Source organism: Amblyomma mixtum, chromosome 10, assembly GCF_055824585.1.
Source record: "Amblyomma mixtum isolate Tamu chromosome 10, ASM5582458v1, whole genome shotgun sequence".
Taxonomy (NCBI): Eukaryota; Metazoa; Arthropoda; class Arachnida; order Ixodida; family Ixodidae; genus Amblyomma; species Amblyomma mixtum.
This window is the reverse complement of record NC_143021.1, coordinates 122461153-122476255: the sequence shown is the minus strand read 5'-3', so window position 1 is coordinate 122476255 and position 15103 is coordinate 122461153. Positions and strand designations below refer to the sequence as shown.

General features: G+C 51.0%; 1 protein-coding gene across 1 annotated transcript in view; it reads right to left on the bottom strand.

Moving 5' to 3' along the window:
- Positions 1 to 15103, bottom strand: part of LOC149326821 (trypsin-1-like) — a 116557-nt gene that overhangs the window by 31687 nt on the left and 69767 nt on the right. Inside the window, exons 3-4 of the mRNA XM_089564686.1 lie at positions 4077 to 4192; positions 1439 to 1586 (exon numbers count right to left, since the gene is read on the bottom strand). Coding sequence (XP_089420812.1) covers positions 1439 to 1586; positions 4077 to 4192 — 264 coding nt within the window. The remainder of the gene's footprint in view (positions 1 to 1438; positions 1587 to 4076; positions 4193 to 15103) is intronic.

Genomic DNA, 15103 nt, shown 5'->3' with positions numbered 1-15103 from the left:
GGAACTATGCCATTTAAGCATTTCTTTATTGCTGCACAATTTCCGCGTAATTTCGTAAGCAGAAGCACGCCAGAATTACTGTAAATTTGTTGAGTTCAGCAACATTTTCTTTGTGAAGTTGGAATTATATGAAATATGGGCTTTATAAAATTGTTATCTTCAGTTATTACATCCAAGACGCACTGATTAGAACTTATGGCCATGGAATAAAGGCAAAATAACGTAACAGCAAAATAACGTATCGGTAACGGTAACGGTAAAGCGTTGCCTTTTTTTGTAGGTAACGTAAGGCGGTAAAGCATTTTTTGCGTACCGACTAACGTATTTAGTTACTTTTCTCGGTAATGCCTACAACACTGGTCGTCAGTTTAGCTCATGGTTAACAGTTTTGGTTCTAAGCACGGCATTGCATTGTGACTATATCTGACGACGGCAACAGTACTTTAATTATGCTAACCATTATTATGCAAATCTTTATGCAAATAATTTTAGGACATGTAACATCATAGACTATTCATTATAAAGTTACACTTTCTTGCTTTGCTGGGCTAGTCAAGCGAAGTCTGCCGTACTTTCTGCTTAAAAATTGCCTTAATAGGATCATCTCTCCAAGGAAATTGGCCTTAAAATGAATTTTTTTCTTCTTACTCTAAGACTTGAGATGTGGTCACATCCCCCTCATGCTACTGTCGGGTTTTTCGCTTGCTTAGTGGCACAAATCACCGTCCTAAGTTCAAAATACTCTTTTAGCCGGGCTAATTTCTGAAAAAACCGGCGTGGACAATGTAGGCACTCAACTTCCATATCTGCGTCGTCAGGCTTGAAGTGCGGTCGTCTTTCGGGAAGGATAACACTGCAGGATGTGCTTGTGAGTATATTTGCGAAACTATGTTTTCGAAAAGAAGTCCACACAGGTTACTGTGCTGTGCTAGCGACTAACACAGTCAGAAATCCGGGCTGACGAGCTCTGTGGGCAATTTAGCAGGTGCGAACAATGTCGTGAAGACATTTTTGTAGCGCAGAATTGTGTCCTGCAGTACACACAGGGTGTTGTGTGTTATTCATAAATTACTGCACAGCCTTATCTTCCTACCCAAGCATTCATCTCTGCTCGGAAGGAGTGGCAATCTTTTCTCGAAGCGTTTTACTACCAAACAGGCGCCGCCGTGGTGGCTCAGTGGTTATGGCACTCGGCTGCTGACCCCGAAAGACGCGGGTTTGATCCCGGCCGCGACGGCTGAATTTCGATGGAGGCAAAATTGTAGAGGCCCGTGTACTGTGCGATGTCAGTGCACGTTAAAGAACCCCAGGTGATCGAAATTTTCGGTGCCCTTCACTACGGCGTCCCTCATAGCCTCAGTCGCTTTGGGACGTTAAACCCCAATCAATGAGTCAATCTTAGTGGAATGGGGCTTTTATGATGCACTTTTCAACATACCTTCAACAATGCGATGTCATTCTCTACTGTGTCTGGATCGTAATTCGGGTGCAGTATCTGTTCCTCCCCTTGTACTGAAGGCCCCCGCTTTGGCGTAGTCGTGTTGTAGTAAATAACTACACCATCAGCCTTTTTTCCTTCTATGTGCCTAAAAAGAAAAGCATCGATGACATTGACGATTCTTGCAAATTTTCATGTGTATCTGTTGCAATGCAAAAGCATTACTTCACAACAAATTCATTCTTTTGTACAGTATAAACCTGAGAGGAGATCTAGAAACCTCGGCACACACTCCATAAATTCTTCCTCGCTTAGACCAGCAGGCCTAGGGGTGGTGTGCTTTTTAGAAACGTTCAATGCTCTGGTGGTGGCGCACTGAAATGAAATGCTATGGAGATAAAAATGTTGGAAATTTTAGTCAGTTATGGTTAATTTACTGGAACGTAGAAGATGATTCATATGATTATAAAAATGTTGGAAATATTTAGTCAGTCATTGTTAATTTAGTGGAGCGTAGAAGATGATTCATATGGTATAGCCGGTTTGTATCGGCACGAGAGAAATTACGCAGCAGCAGGAGACACAAACCGCACAGGTTATTAGGTCGACCAAATGGTTATTAGGTCGAGTTGGAGGACGACGGCGCAGTACAAATGATTTTTGAGGAATATTGACCTTGAATAGAGCAGCTTTCTACCTTTACCGTTATTAAACCAACTGTTCTTGTCACTTCAAAAAGGAATGCAGGGCATGTCTTCAGCAAGAAGTCGTTCTCCTTCAGTATTCACAATGCTCCAGCGCCTCGTTTGTATGAACACCATTAACATGAAATGTGACGCGGTTTCCATAGCCACCCTGTGCAGCAAATTTCCTAAATGTGTAAAAAGGCCTCGAACCTACCTTCTTATCAAACTATTTTTGTGACGGAACAGCGCAAAACACCGGGACAAGAGACAAGCGCTGACTTACAACTGGTTTTTATTTCGAAGAAACACTGCTTCTTATACCTTCTTCCCCCTCAAAAAAACACAACAAATGCGTCACAACCATATCGTTCAAGCGTCCAAAAAAAAACATAAGATAAATAATCACAGAGATTTATAATCACATTTTTAACATTTCAAATTCTTTCTTAGTCAAAGCAACAGACGGCGTGCTGACACAATCGTCGCGCAGACTCGCTATCGAAGCTGCCTCGATTATTTCCCTGACTAACTGGTCTTTGTGATTAGCCAAAGCTTTGCATTTCTGGAAAACAGGTGCGCAACTTTTTGAAGGGCAATCTCTGCAATGAATTCCCAGGTTCCGGCAAGCTTGCTCGAAATTAGTTTTGTGTTCTAGTAGCCTTTCGTTCATGCACCTACCAGTCTGCCCTATGTATTGTTTACCACATGCCACTGGCAACGAATAAACAAGGCCTTCGGTGCACTCCACAAAGGGGGTTCGATGCTTTATCGTGCATGCCTGCTTCTTTTTGGTCGGGTCGGAATTGACTCGTCTGCACAGACTTTTGAGTTTGTTAGGAGCAGTCATCACTACATTCACGCCAGCTCTTCGACCTATGCTCCTCAGGCGATGAGAAACGTTGTGAATATACGGTATTGCTACTACCGGCCTCCTTTCTTTTTGTTTCTTTGCCTCATCTTGCTGCTCGGGCCTAGCCTGCATCAGGTGCTTTTTCATCTGCTTGGCAACAGAAACTAAAAGGTGCGAGGGGTAACCCGAGTTGCCAAGCCGTTCAGCCTGGCGAAGAAAGCTCACTTCCATTTTGTGAGCACATGATTTCCTCAAGGCATTTGTGAGGGACAAGTTCACAATAGCCCTCTTGGTCAGCTTAGAGTGAGCTGATTGGAAGGGCATTGGCGCTTTCTCCCCTCTGGGCTCATAGGCCCAGCAGGCATGCCCTCTAGCGAACTCAAGTCTCAGGTCTACACAAATGAATAACCAACATGCAGCGCTTGTCTCTTGTCCCGGTGTTTTGCGCTGTTCCGTCACAAATGAATAACCAACATGCCCAAGCTGCTGTCCTGGTTATCAAACTACTCGCCTGGTTACAGCTACCACCAAGCATGTTCTTCGGGCCTCAAGCTTCAGATCATTCTGGCAAATTGCAGTTGCGACTCTCTTCAGGACTTATGAAAGGAGTGCTTTTTTTTTACTGGCACGAAGAAAGCTAAAACTTTCTTCTGCACTTGAAACGTTACCAGTGGCATATCCTCTATTTTATTTGAGACTGTTACGTTGAAGACATGTGTCGTTAGTCGCAAATGCGAATGAACAGACACAGCCAGCTGTTTGATCGGGTGCTTTGTTTCTCGTAAAATCTGAGTGTGCCTAAACTAGCAGGGAAGTCGGCTCAAATGGAAGTTCAGTTTGATGGTAATGCCTTATATGTTAAGCCCAGAGGTTACATTTTACATAAAAAATTGCTTCTTCAGTCGGCCAAAAATCAAGCCGCAATGATTCGCAGGAATGTGCAGAATAGCAGACTTATTTCATAGAAGCCTATATCAAGAATTTCGTCGAGTCCATAGTTCTGCTGAGTGAACGCAGTAGAAAATATTACATGCTACAACAGCAACACTTATTGACAGGTGTTCTAGGCTGCACACTGTGGAAACATGGCATATAGACTCACGGGTTCGAGAAGCAGTGGGCCGCTGTGACGACATAGTTGTGAGCAATCAGACTTCCGCCACAACGCTTATATGCTACATACGTAAGGTTGATGGCGAACGTGCTTTTTACGTGCACCTGGGAACGAAAAGCATCATGAAATCAAAAATTGCTGCATGCGAAGATCGGATATCATGCAGAAAAAATTCTCAAGAGTGCGCTGGAGGGTTCTTTTCAAAATACACACAATTGACGAGATACAGTACAAAGAACACAACACAGCAATGTACCGTGTGTCTTGTCATTTGCGCTGTAGCTTTGGAATAGAGAAACCAACTCGCCCATCAAGCTGTCATGACACTGTAGGTCATTTTTAATGCGGATTGATACAAGCTTGTTGTGCAAAACAGCATTTTTCATTTATTTTCTCCTCAGAACCTCTAGGTGTTCTTTATTTCTAAATTAATTCATTTCATGCCGGCATTGAACAGTGAAAGTTCAGTGTTAGAAAAGAATACAGCGGAAAACGATGTTATGGGTCCAGGCACTTTTTATGCGTTCGGCGCGTTCCACGTGTACCATCGTAATATGCATTCGCAAGATACAGAATTTTTGCACTATAAAAAGCAGCGCAGGGGGACGGACGACGAAAACTAGGACATAAATTTTATTTAAATGTATGCTTAGTCCAGTGCAATGAAACGCTATCGTAGGAGTGGGTGAGTAAGATTATACATGTATGAATCAGAAGAAAATTACACCTACAAATTAAATCGAAGTAATGATGCGCAGGAAGCAAACAGAAAACAAAAAGGAAGCAAGAGCAAGAGAGAGAGAGAGAGACTCTTTAATGAAATGCAGAGAATTTAGCCGGCGTTTAAAAATCGGTGGCATGCTACTCTGCGTAGGAAGGGGAATTTGGGAGAAAAAGACAGAAGGAGAGCAGCGTGGAAGAGGTAAAAAAAAAAAAACCCGAAGAGCAAGAAGTCCGGAGTATAGTCGGTTTATTGGTTGGTTGGTTTATTGGGGTTTAACGTCCCGAAGCAACTCAGGCTATGAGAGACGCCGTAGTGAAGGGCTCCGGATATTTCGACCACCCGGGGGTTCTTTAACGTGCACTGACATCGCACAGCACAAGGGCCTCTAGAATTTGGCCTTCATCGAAATTCAGCCGCCGCTGCCGGGATCAAACCCGCGACTTTTTGGTCAGCACCCGAGCGCCGTAACCACTGAGCCACCACGGCGGGAGTCCGGATTATATGATTACCGTAAGGTTGCAGGCATGAATACAAATGACTGTTTTCAATGACTGTTGCAAAACTCAAAATGAAATTCACGAATGTTTTCAGCTAAATCCTTCCCAGATTCAGTGATGGAAGAAAAAAAAAACGGACTTTGAACATGCTAGTACGTGCCTACAAATATGTAAAATTTAGTTCATGCTGTCTTCCGGTTGATGTCTCTGCAGCAAAAGTACACTGGTTGGATGAGAATCTGACTGAAAAACTCTTAATGCATTGCAAGAATTTTAACGATTTGAAGCTGCAACGTGCGGAAAGCTTTGTTTGTTTCACAGAAAGAAGTTCCAATGAGGTTGCGAAAGAGCGGTGATAGCAGCAAGAAATAAAACGTACAGCGTTTTTTGGAGAGCCTCCAACGTATTAATCTGGAATAGTGTATTCTATGGATTATTCAGTGTGATTACTCCATCACTAGTTATGCGTGAAAATGACAACAGGATATTATACTCGCAAACACTGGTAAAGGAACGGTCATTTAATGACCGTGCCTTGGTTTGTAGTAAGTGCAGTTATATGCCTTAAGATCTCCTTCCAATCCTTCCGTTAGGAAAATGGTCTACCAAAGCTTAGGGGAATCTGTCTCACGTTACGATCACAGAATTTGCGATTTCGCATCAGCTTATAAACTAAAAATAATGAATCCAATATTATACAGAATAGCATCACACGTTGCGTACAGCCATAAATTTCAAGGCAAAAAATTCCTCCGTATAATGAAGCAATTTGATAAGCTCGAAGTTCGTGAACAGTGCTGGTTCGACATAATATGTAAGCATTACTTTTCGATGCATATAGAACTGAGTATATTCAAGTGCGGGCCATCTGTTCGGTCGAAAAATTCAACATTCTCCACATCTTAACGAACTATGGGAAAAAGAGCTCGTCATTGCTGGGTTCATCACTGTTTTGATAAGCTGAAGATTAAAACTGAAGTGAATGTGTCACGTTGCAGTGACGGCAGTCCAGCGGTCAGGAAGACACCAGAAATACTTGCAAACGAAGCTCTTTATTTGGGCTGACTTGCGCCCGCAAAAGAACTGAATAACTCGGCGGCGGCGTAAGCAACAAGCGTGCTCGTCAATCGTCGATCTACGAATGCCCGCTGCTCGCGGCATCGTTCAATTTAAAGCCGGCAAGGAAACTTCGAGGTAAAAGGTCGAGATCGTCTAGAGTAATCTGGAAACACGTAGATGCAGCTCGGCATGGCTGTGATCAATCGAGGTTAGTCCGGTCGCTTCTCGCGTCACGAACACAAATGATAACACCCCTTTCTTGCAGCCTTGCGCCAACAAACGGACACTACAATGACACGTGGCATTACCCCCCTCCCAAAGAAGCATCGTCTCAATGCTTTAAAATGAAAATAAACACGGATAACGCAAACTTTGAGTCCTTTAGCGTTCATAATACGGCTTCAGGCGCACGACATGTACGACTTCCGGGCGTGTGCGGCGTCGCTCAGATGCTGTCGTGCCGTCGGGGATGACTTCATAGTCGAGGTCACCGATGCGACGGAGAACCCTGTAGGGGCCAAAGTAGCGTCGCAGCAACTTTTCACTCAATCCACGGCGGCGAACTGGCCTCCATATCCAAACACGATCACCTGGCTTGTAATGCGTGTCTCGTCGGCGTAGATTGTAGCGTCGGGCGTCGGTGTGCTGCTGGTCTCGAATGCGAAGCCGCGCAAGTCTTCGGGCTTCCTCGGCGCGATTAAGGTAGGCGGCGACGTCGAGGTTGTCTTCGTCAGAAATGTGCCGGAGCATTGCGTCGAGTGTTGTCGTGGGCTTCCTGCCGTATACCAGCTGGAATCGGGTAAACCTGGTTGTCTCCTGGACGGCAGTATTATAAGCGAAGATCACGTAGGGCAGTATGGAGTCCCACGTCTTGTGTTCGGTGTCGATGTGCATGGACAGCATGTCTGCGATGGTCTTGTTCAGACGCTCTGTGAGTCCGTTGGTTTGTGGATGATAGGCAGTTGTCCTCCGATGGCCTGTCTGACTGTAGTTGAGAATAGCTTGCGTCAGCTCCGCTGTAAACGCCGTCCCTCTGTCCGTGATGAGCACTTCGGGGGCGCCGTGTCGCAGGAGAATTTGTTCGACAAAAAATTTAGCGACTTCTGTTGCGGTACCATTAGGCAACGCTTTTGCTTCGGCGTATCGGGTCATGTAGTCGGTGGCCACAATGATCCATTTGTTACCCGATGACGAAGTCGGAAAGGGGCCAAGGAGGTCCATACCAATTTGCTGAAAGGGCTTAGTTGGAGGTGGTATGGGGTTCAGGAGTCCGGCTGGTCTAGTCGGAGGCGTTTTGCGTCGCTGGTGGAGGTGCTGGGTCTGGACGCCAGTTCGGCGCCGTGGATTGAGTGAAAAGTTGCTGCGACGCTACTTTGGCCCATACAGGGTTCTCCGTCGCATCGGTGACCTCGACTATGAAGTCATCCCCGACGGCACGACAGCATCTCAGCGACGCCGCACACGCCCGGAAGTCGTACATGTCGTACGCCTAAAGCCGTATTATGAACGCTAAAGGACTCAAAGTTTGCATTATCCTTGTTTATTTTCATTTTAAAGCATCGAGACGATGCTTCTTTGGGAGGGGGGGGGGGGGGGAGTAATGCCACGTGTCATTGTAGTGTCCGTTCGTTCGCGCAAGGCCGCAGGAAAGGGGTGTTATCATTTGTGTTCGTGACGCGAGAAGCGACCGGACTAATCTCGATTGATCACAGCCATGCCGAGCTGCATCTACGTGTTTCCAGATTGCTCTAGACGATCTCGAACTGTTATCTGGAAGTTTCCTTGCCGGCTTTCGCTTCCGAGTAGGGTCCGGCAGAATTCCGAACTCAGGTGCGTTCCCTTGCAGGCGTCGGCTTGCGCGGTGGACTGTACTCAGGACCTGCGGTAGATGACTCAGAGGGCTAGCGGCACACTTGTAGGGGGTGTCCGGAGCATGGAAGGCAACCAGCACCTCCACCAGATGTCACGTTGTAGTGATGGCAGTCCAGCGGTCAGGAAGACACCAGAAATACTTGCAACCGAAGCTCTTTATTTGGGTTGACTTGCGCCCGTGAAAGAACTGAATCACTCGGTGGCGGCGTGGAAAGAGCAGTTTATTTTTTTCTAAAGGAACAAAAATACGAAGCAAAATCGTTGAACTGAAGTCTGATCTTTCAAGCACATGCGCAGTGACGCAGTCCTGAGCATGTTAGTATGGCAGTAAGAAAGCCGACACTCGACCGCCGCGCAGGACGATAAAGTATGTCGACCATTTGCGCAAGAACTCATCCTCGCTCATTGACAGAGCGTCCACGCATGCTTGTTCAAAGAAGCGCGTGCGGAGGCGCTGCAACATTGGAAACATTGTTCTTTGCGGACGCCCATTTAAGGAAGCCGCTCCACGCTGACGCCACAAAACGAACATGCCGACACAAAGGAGCATATTTTGAAACACTTCGGGAGAACTAGTGCGCGCTTCCAGGCGGGTTAAAAACATGCGTGACACTAATATCCAAAAAGTGCGCGCAACTACACACTCAAACATTGCGTGCTGCAAAGTTTCAAGGAGACCGCACTGCGGGCATTGGGCGGAGGGCGCCACGCCCCACGCCGCAAGGCGGTCTCTTGTGGGCAGGACCCGCCAGCCTCGCAGCCAGCCGAAGTCCCTGACATCTGCAGGAAGCGCAGCTCAGGTCAGTTGGCGCCAGCGTGCCCGTCTCGTTTTCTGGAGTTGTTCGTGGGTCAGCTCAGCGACCGTTAATGCTTCACACATCCTGGAGGGCGGGCTTTCATCAACATCCAGATCAGGCACGCTGGCAGACAACGACGCCAGTGTGCGACACACGTTAACGAAAAAATGCCGGCGGCTGCTCGGCTGTAGGACCAACCACGTGTTGTGCAAAAAACACGTTACGCGCTGTACCCAGAAAGTATGTGAGGAGTGTTCTCCCGGGATAGCCTGGGTTGCGTACAAGATCTCGTACTCCTCGCAAGGCGAGCACATTGCACATGGTGCGGGTACAAGGTATACCAAACCCACCCATGTACGATGGAAGGCGCATGAACATTCGTGACACAAGTTCGGTTTTGCCCGCCCAAACGAAAGAGCCACAGGCCGAGGTTAGCCTGCGAGCAGACGTGCGCGGTGGGTTTGCGACGCGGGCGACAAAAAAACATGCGGCTAGGATTGTAGACTTAACTATATAGCAGCGCTCTGCCATTGAAAGGCGGAAAGTTGACGCCACCGAGAATCGTTTCTCAGCCTTCGTGCGGAGGTTAGTCCAGGTTTAGCGGGCTACTTCTCCGCTGGCGAGGAATACTACTCCCAGGATTTTCACTCCCTGCACCCACTCCACCTCGCCCGCAAGGTTCGGTGTGAAGGTGCCAAACCTTAGTGCCTTGCTTTTTTTCCTGTTCAATAGGGCCCCCGATATCTCGCTGTACTCCAGAAACAGCCGCGAAAAAGCGGCGTAGCTATCCTCGTCCTTGAGGAAAAGCGACACATCGTCGGCGTAGGCCGAAACCTTGATTTGGCCCCGGCCAGGCAGAGGTAAGCCGCGTATGGATGGGCTGTTGTTAATGCGCCGGATGAGTGGATCCAGGCATAACACGAAGAACGTTGGGGAGAGAGGGCATCCTTGCCTTATGCCCCGGGTGACTGAGAAGGGAGCGCTCTGGTGGGCGTTTATGGAGAGACGAGCATTCAGGTCTGCGTAAAGTAAGCGCAGCCTGCTAACAATTCGCGGAGGGAATCCGAAGGCTTCGAGGACTCCGAACAAATACGAGTGTTCCACCCGATCGAATGCTTTCGCCTGATCAAGCGAAACAAAGCACCCCCTGAAGCCCGTCCTGCTGGCAAATGCGAGCAGGTCTCTTGTGAGTGTCAGTGCATCAAACACAGAGCGGTCAGGCACGCTGCTGGTTTGAGCCCGGTGAATTAGGTGAGGCAGAATCGTCCGCATTCTTTTGTTTAGTAAAGATGCGACGATTTTGTAGTCTGCGTTTAAGAGGCTTATGGGCCGCCATGCTTGAGGGTCGGAGGGGTCACCGCCCGCTTTCGGAATGAGTATTATGCGACATTCGCGGAAAGAGTTTGGACGTAACCCATCAGCGAGAAAGCCGTGTACCATCTTCAGTACCTTGGATCTGGTAAAAAAACGTTGAATAAAAACTTGTTGGAATGCCGTCTGGACCAGGGGCAGAGGCTGCATTCATACTCTGCAGGATGGCGTGCAGCTCTTGGCTTGTGGCTGGTGCGCAAAGGTTTTCCTGCAGCTCTGCAGCTACTCGTTGCAAGTTTCCAAAAAACCTTTGTAGAAGCCCCTCATACCCATCTTGAAGATGTAGCCAATTGCCCGTCGAGAACAGGTCCGAGAAGTGGCTTGCAAAAATCGCGCAGATGTCGGACGTGATTCTGCTTTGTGTGCCGTCTGGGAGGGTCACGAAAGGCACAGTAGCGGGAGCGAATTCCTCTGCCGTGCCGGCGTGTAAGTGTCGCAGCACAGCCGGGTCTGATATAGGCCGCCCGAGCTGGTGTGCGCGACTTGCTGCCCGTGATGACTGGCAGAGCAACACGTGATAACGTGCTTTAAGTAGGCTCAGGTAATCGCTCATGACAAAGGTTAAGGGTGCTCCCTTCTGCACTATACGGATGCCCTTGAGGGTATCATTCAGTGCATGAGTTACCCGGCGTCTGCGGTCTTGACCGGCCGCCACCAGAGTTGCCTGCCAACGAGTCTTGAGTGTGTCCCAAGAATCAATCGCAACGAAGCTCTTGCACGATGCGGCCAACGCCGTACGCTGCGACGCCAGGATTTCCGGGTCTGCCAGTAGGCTCGTGTCCATGCGCCACGTAACAGTACGTGGGGTGTCCACACCAAAGTCGAGCCTGACTGACAAGGGGTGGTAATCAGAAATCACCGGCGTGCCTGCAGGGAACGCGAGAACTTCGCAGCTAACGACAAAAGAAGCGAGCTCTGTTGGAAAATAGAATTTGTCTATCCGACTCGCTGACTGTGCTCTCTCCCACGTCGCTCCAAAGGCATCCCCGTGAAGCTGCACCCACGCGTCAGACAAGCGGAACTGAGTCACGAGATCGCGGAGCGCGGGGGCACCGCAATAACGGCGACCGTGACCCTGTCCGCGGACGTCACGGTCGATGTTAAGTACACAATTGAAGTCACCGACGATGAAAGTGGGGTAGGGATCAAGGAGGAATGAGTGGAGGCGCTCAAAAAAGTCAGAACTACTAGTCTGCCGTGCTGGCGCATATACAACCAACGCACGTACCCGCCGCTGGTTTAGTGTGAAGTCGACCGCAAGAGTGCGGCCGTACAGCCCGAAAGTGCAATGAGCACCCGCGCGCAGGCAGGGGTTTACAAACACGACACCAACACCGCACATATGAGAATCAGTCAACGAAAAATAAGCAAAAACAGAAAACCGGGTGGTGAAATTCAGCACATCAAGTGAAGCACGGAAGTTGCATTCCTGTAAAAACAGGATGTCGACGCCCCTAGCCCTGGCAAAGTGCATCACCTCTCTCTGTCTGTCTACGGATTGAAATCCCCGAACATTCAGGGAAAGGAGATGCACAACCGCCATGACTGCCAAGAGCACCGACGGCATAACATACAACCTAAAGAGCGCTGCCATGGGCGGCGCTTGACGCGCGCGGCACTTTTTTACTACAACGCTCGTTAACTGTCCCTTCAGATTCCGATGATTGGGGGTGGGCACGTTTGAAGTCTGGTCGGGAAAAGTCCATATTTTCGGGGTCGTCGGCGCTTGTGGCCTCGCTCACCGGTTGCTGCGTGGCCTTGGCGACGCTCGCAGCTGAAGCCGATGCCGACGCCAGGGTCGCCGATGGGAGGGTGTGGCTCGCTGGTGACGGGAAGCGCGCGTCGTCTGCACCTCGAGGAGTCGTCGGTCCTGACACCTGGCCGCACGTAAAGTCGCCTGTCAGGCGAAGCGGCGTGACTGTCCGGTACGTCCACCAGGTCGCCTGACCTCACGCTCGACTCGTCACTGCTGCTCACGGTGTCCTAGGTGTCTGTGCCGGGAAACGGCGCCAAGGGCTCGGCGAAAACTTCAGCGAACGGTTCCACCTCGTTTGAAGGTGATCCCTCATGCTGCTGCTCTTTCTCAGGCACCTCCGTCGCGGGGGCGGATTCGGGGTCGCTCAGGCGGCTGGTCTTTGGGCCTGCGTCGGCAACAGGCGTCCGGACGGTTGGTGGGCTCCGCGTTTCTGCGGCCACGTTGTCCTTACTCGGTTTCTTCCTCGAGGCGGCGGCCGCCCCATAGGACCGTGGCCGCAGGCAGTCCGCTGTGGCGTGGCTTCCACCGCAGCGCCTGCAAGCCGCTCCGCATCCGACCGTGTCGTGGCCGAACACCTCGCAGCGAGCGCACCGCGGCGTTCGACACGCCGCGCCGATGTGGCCGTCCTGCCCGCAGCGGGAACACACCTTCCGGACGCCTCGGTAGTCAAACATGACGCGGTGGCCCTGGACGCTCAAGAAGTTCGGCACCGCCTGCTTCATCTCGATCCGGGCCACGCGCGTCCCTTTGCCGACGTGACGACGGCCCTTGAGGACGGGATGGGTGATGTCAAGCACCTTGCCGTAGGAGCTCAGTGCCGCTGCCAGCGCCGCGTCTCCCACGAACAGCGGCACACGAAAAGCTGTCACGTGGACCACGGCAGGACCCACGCAGGCTACTGGGACGGAAGTGCCGTTCACGTTGAAGGCGCCTTCCACGAGCATCTTCTCCGCCGCCGCAGCCGAGGCCATGGCGACGCAGAACTTCATGCCTCCATGGTGCTGGAGGCTCTCTAGCCCTTTCGGGCCGACAACCAACTCGATGCCGTCGAAGATGTCGTCAGCTGTCGCGTCGGAAGTAACTGTGAACGAAAAACAATGCGCCTGGGGGGGCGGCGCACGGAACACCGGAGGGGCAGCAGGTCCCGGGCCTCCCATGACGTCACGGGCGGCCGGCTGGGCTGCTGCTTGCACGACCTTCACGCAGTTTGCCCGAACACCGGCAATGGCACGGCGCCTGGGCAGGGAGGCTGGTTGCGGTACCTCCGGGTCGCAGTGGATCCGGGGCCCGCCTGCACTTATCGTTGAAACTTCTTAGGAAGCCAGCGCCGAAAAAACTTCGCTGGTTCTGGACGAGCTCGGGCATAGAAAGAGAAGTTTATTTTTTTTCGAAAGGAACAAAAATACGAAACAAAACAGTTGAACTGAAGTCTGATCTTTGTAGGGTCTGCTCGCGGGCAGGTAAAATCTCGCGCCGCTCACCGCGGGTAGCCTCGGACCCCTTCTTCCCGAGTGGTGGGGCGGGGGGAGCGAGGCTAGGAGAAAGCCTTCATAAGGCGCGACCGGGAAGGCTCGCGCTCTCTCGGACCAGCTCTCCCGACACCTGACCCCGCTGCCCCAACGACGACCGACCTGCCATGTGAGAATAAACCGTTTTGTACAAAGACCTGCCTCGAGTGACTGCCTGTGCGGCCCCGCGCAGAGGAATCGCCCACAAATAATGGCGCCCAGCATGCGGCTTTAATTAACACCTTGTGGACGATTTCTCTGCCGATTTTGGGACGTGCAGCCAGACTCGTGGCAGGCCCTCTTTGTTCGGGGCCACGCCGGACCGATAGGGTTGACGAGCGGGTCAGGCGGAATGTTCGCGGGGTAGCGACTTGTGTAGTGTTGTAAATTTGTTAGGGGTTTTGTGTTATTTATGTCGTTTTCAGGCGTTTTCTGTTGTGTATTTCCGCGTGTTTGTAGATAGATTGCTGTGTATGTGAATGTTCTTGTTGCCATGAGCAGTTAGCCGGTGCGGCCGGACAGATGGCGCGAACTATGCCTCCCAGAAAGGATGTTTCAGCCACGGCTTTGGATGGCGGGGCAGCCGGTAGTGAGACGGCCGATGCGGCGGCCGTAATAGGGCAGGTGACTGAGATGTTTGCCGCATTAGCCCGTGAGCTCGGTTTGGTGGCTGGCGCCAACCAGGCCGCAGCATCAGTAGCATCGGCGACAGCATCGCGCCCGCGGATAAATATGGAGGTCCCCTCCTTTTCCAGATACACGGACTTGAAATCAGTCCACGAGTTTTTACAACAACTAGAGGACTACCAGACGGCTCTGGGCGCCCCAGATGACGTAATGCTAGGGCAGGTCCTGCCTGTAGCACTCGTCGAGAGCGCGGCGCGAGGAGGCGCTGCAAGCCGACTTTCCAGTCGATGGCGGACTTCAAAGACAGTTTCCGCGCCGAGTTCTTGCCGCCTGATTATGAGCGCCGGATGCTGGAGGAGCTCGCGTTGCGCACCCAACACCCAGAGGAAAGCCTCCTCGAGTACGTACGCGCAATGCAGGAGCTGTACAAGAGGGAAGATCCGACGGCAACCGACCGAGATCAGGTTGCGCGTGTGATCAGGCAGTGCCATCCACGCTTCAAGCCGTATCTGCGGGGCCGCAGTTTTACAAACCTCGAGGCCCTAGCGCAGAAGGCCAAGACCGTGCAGGCGGATTTACTGGCCGAACTGCGCTACCAGCCGCCCCCCAGGCCGGCCGAATCGCTAGAACCGGGATGCGCATGGGATGGAGGCCGAGAATATGCGATGAGGGCTCGGCGCGCCGAGGTAATGGCCGTGGAAAGGCAGGAGGAACCCCCTGTTGTCCCTCGCGCGCTAGACCCGTACGCATTCGAGCAGCGGCGTCGTGCCGGCCTCACAGGCCGCGCGCCGAGCGAGCGTCAGG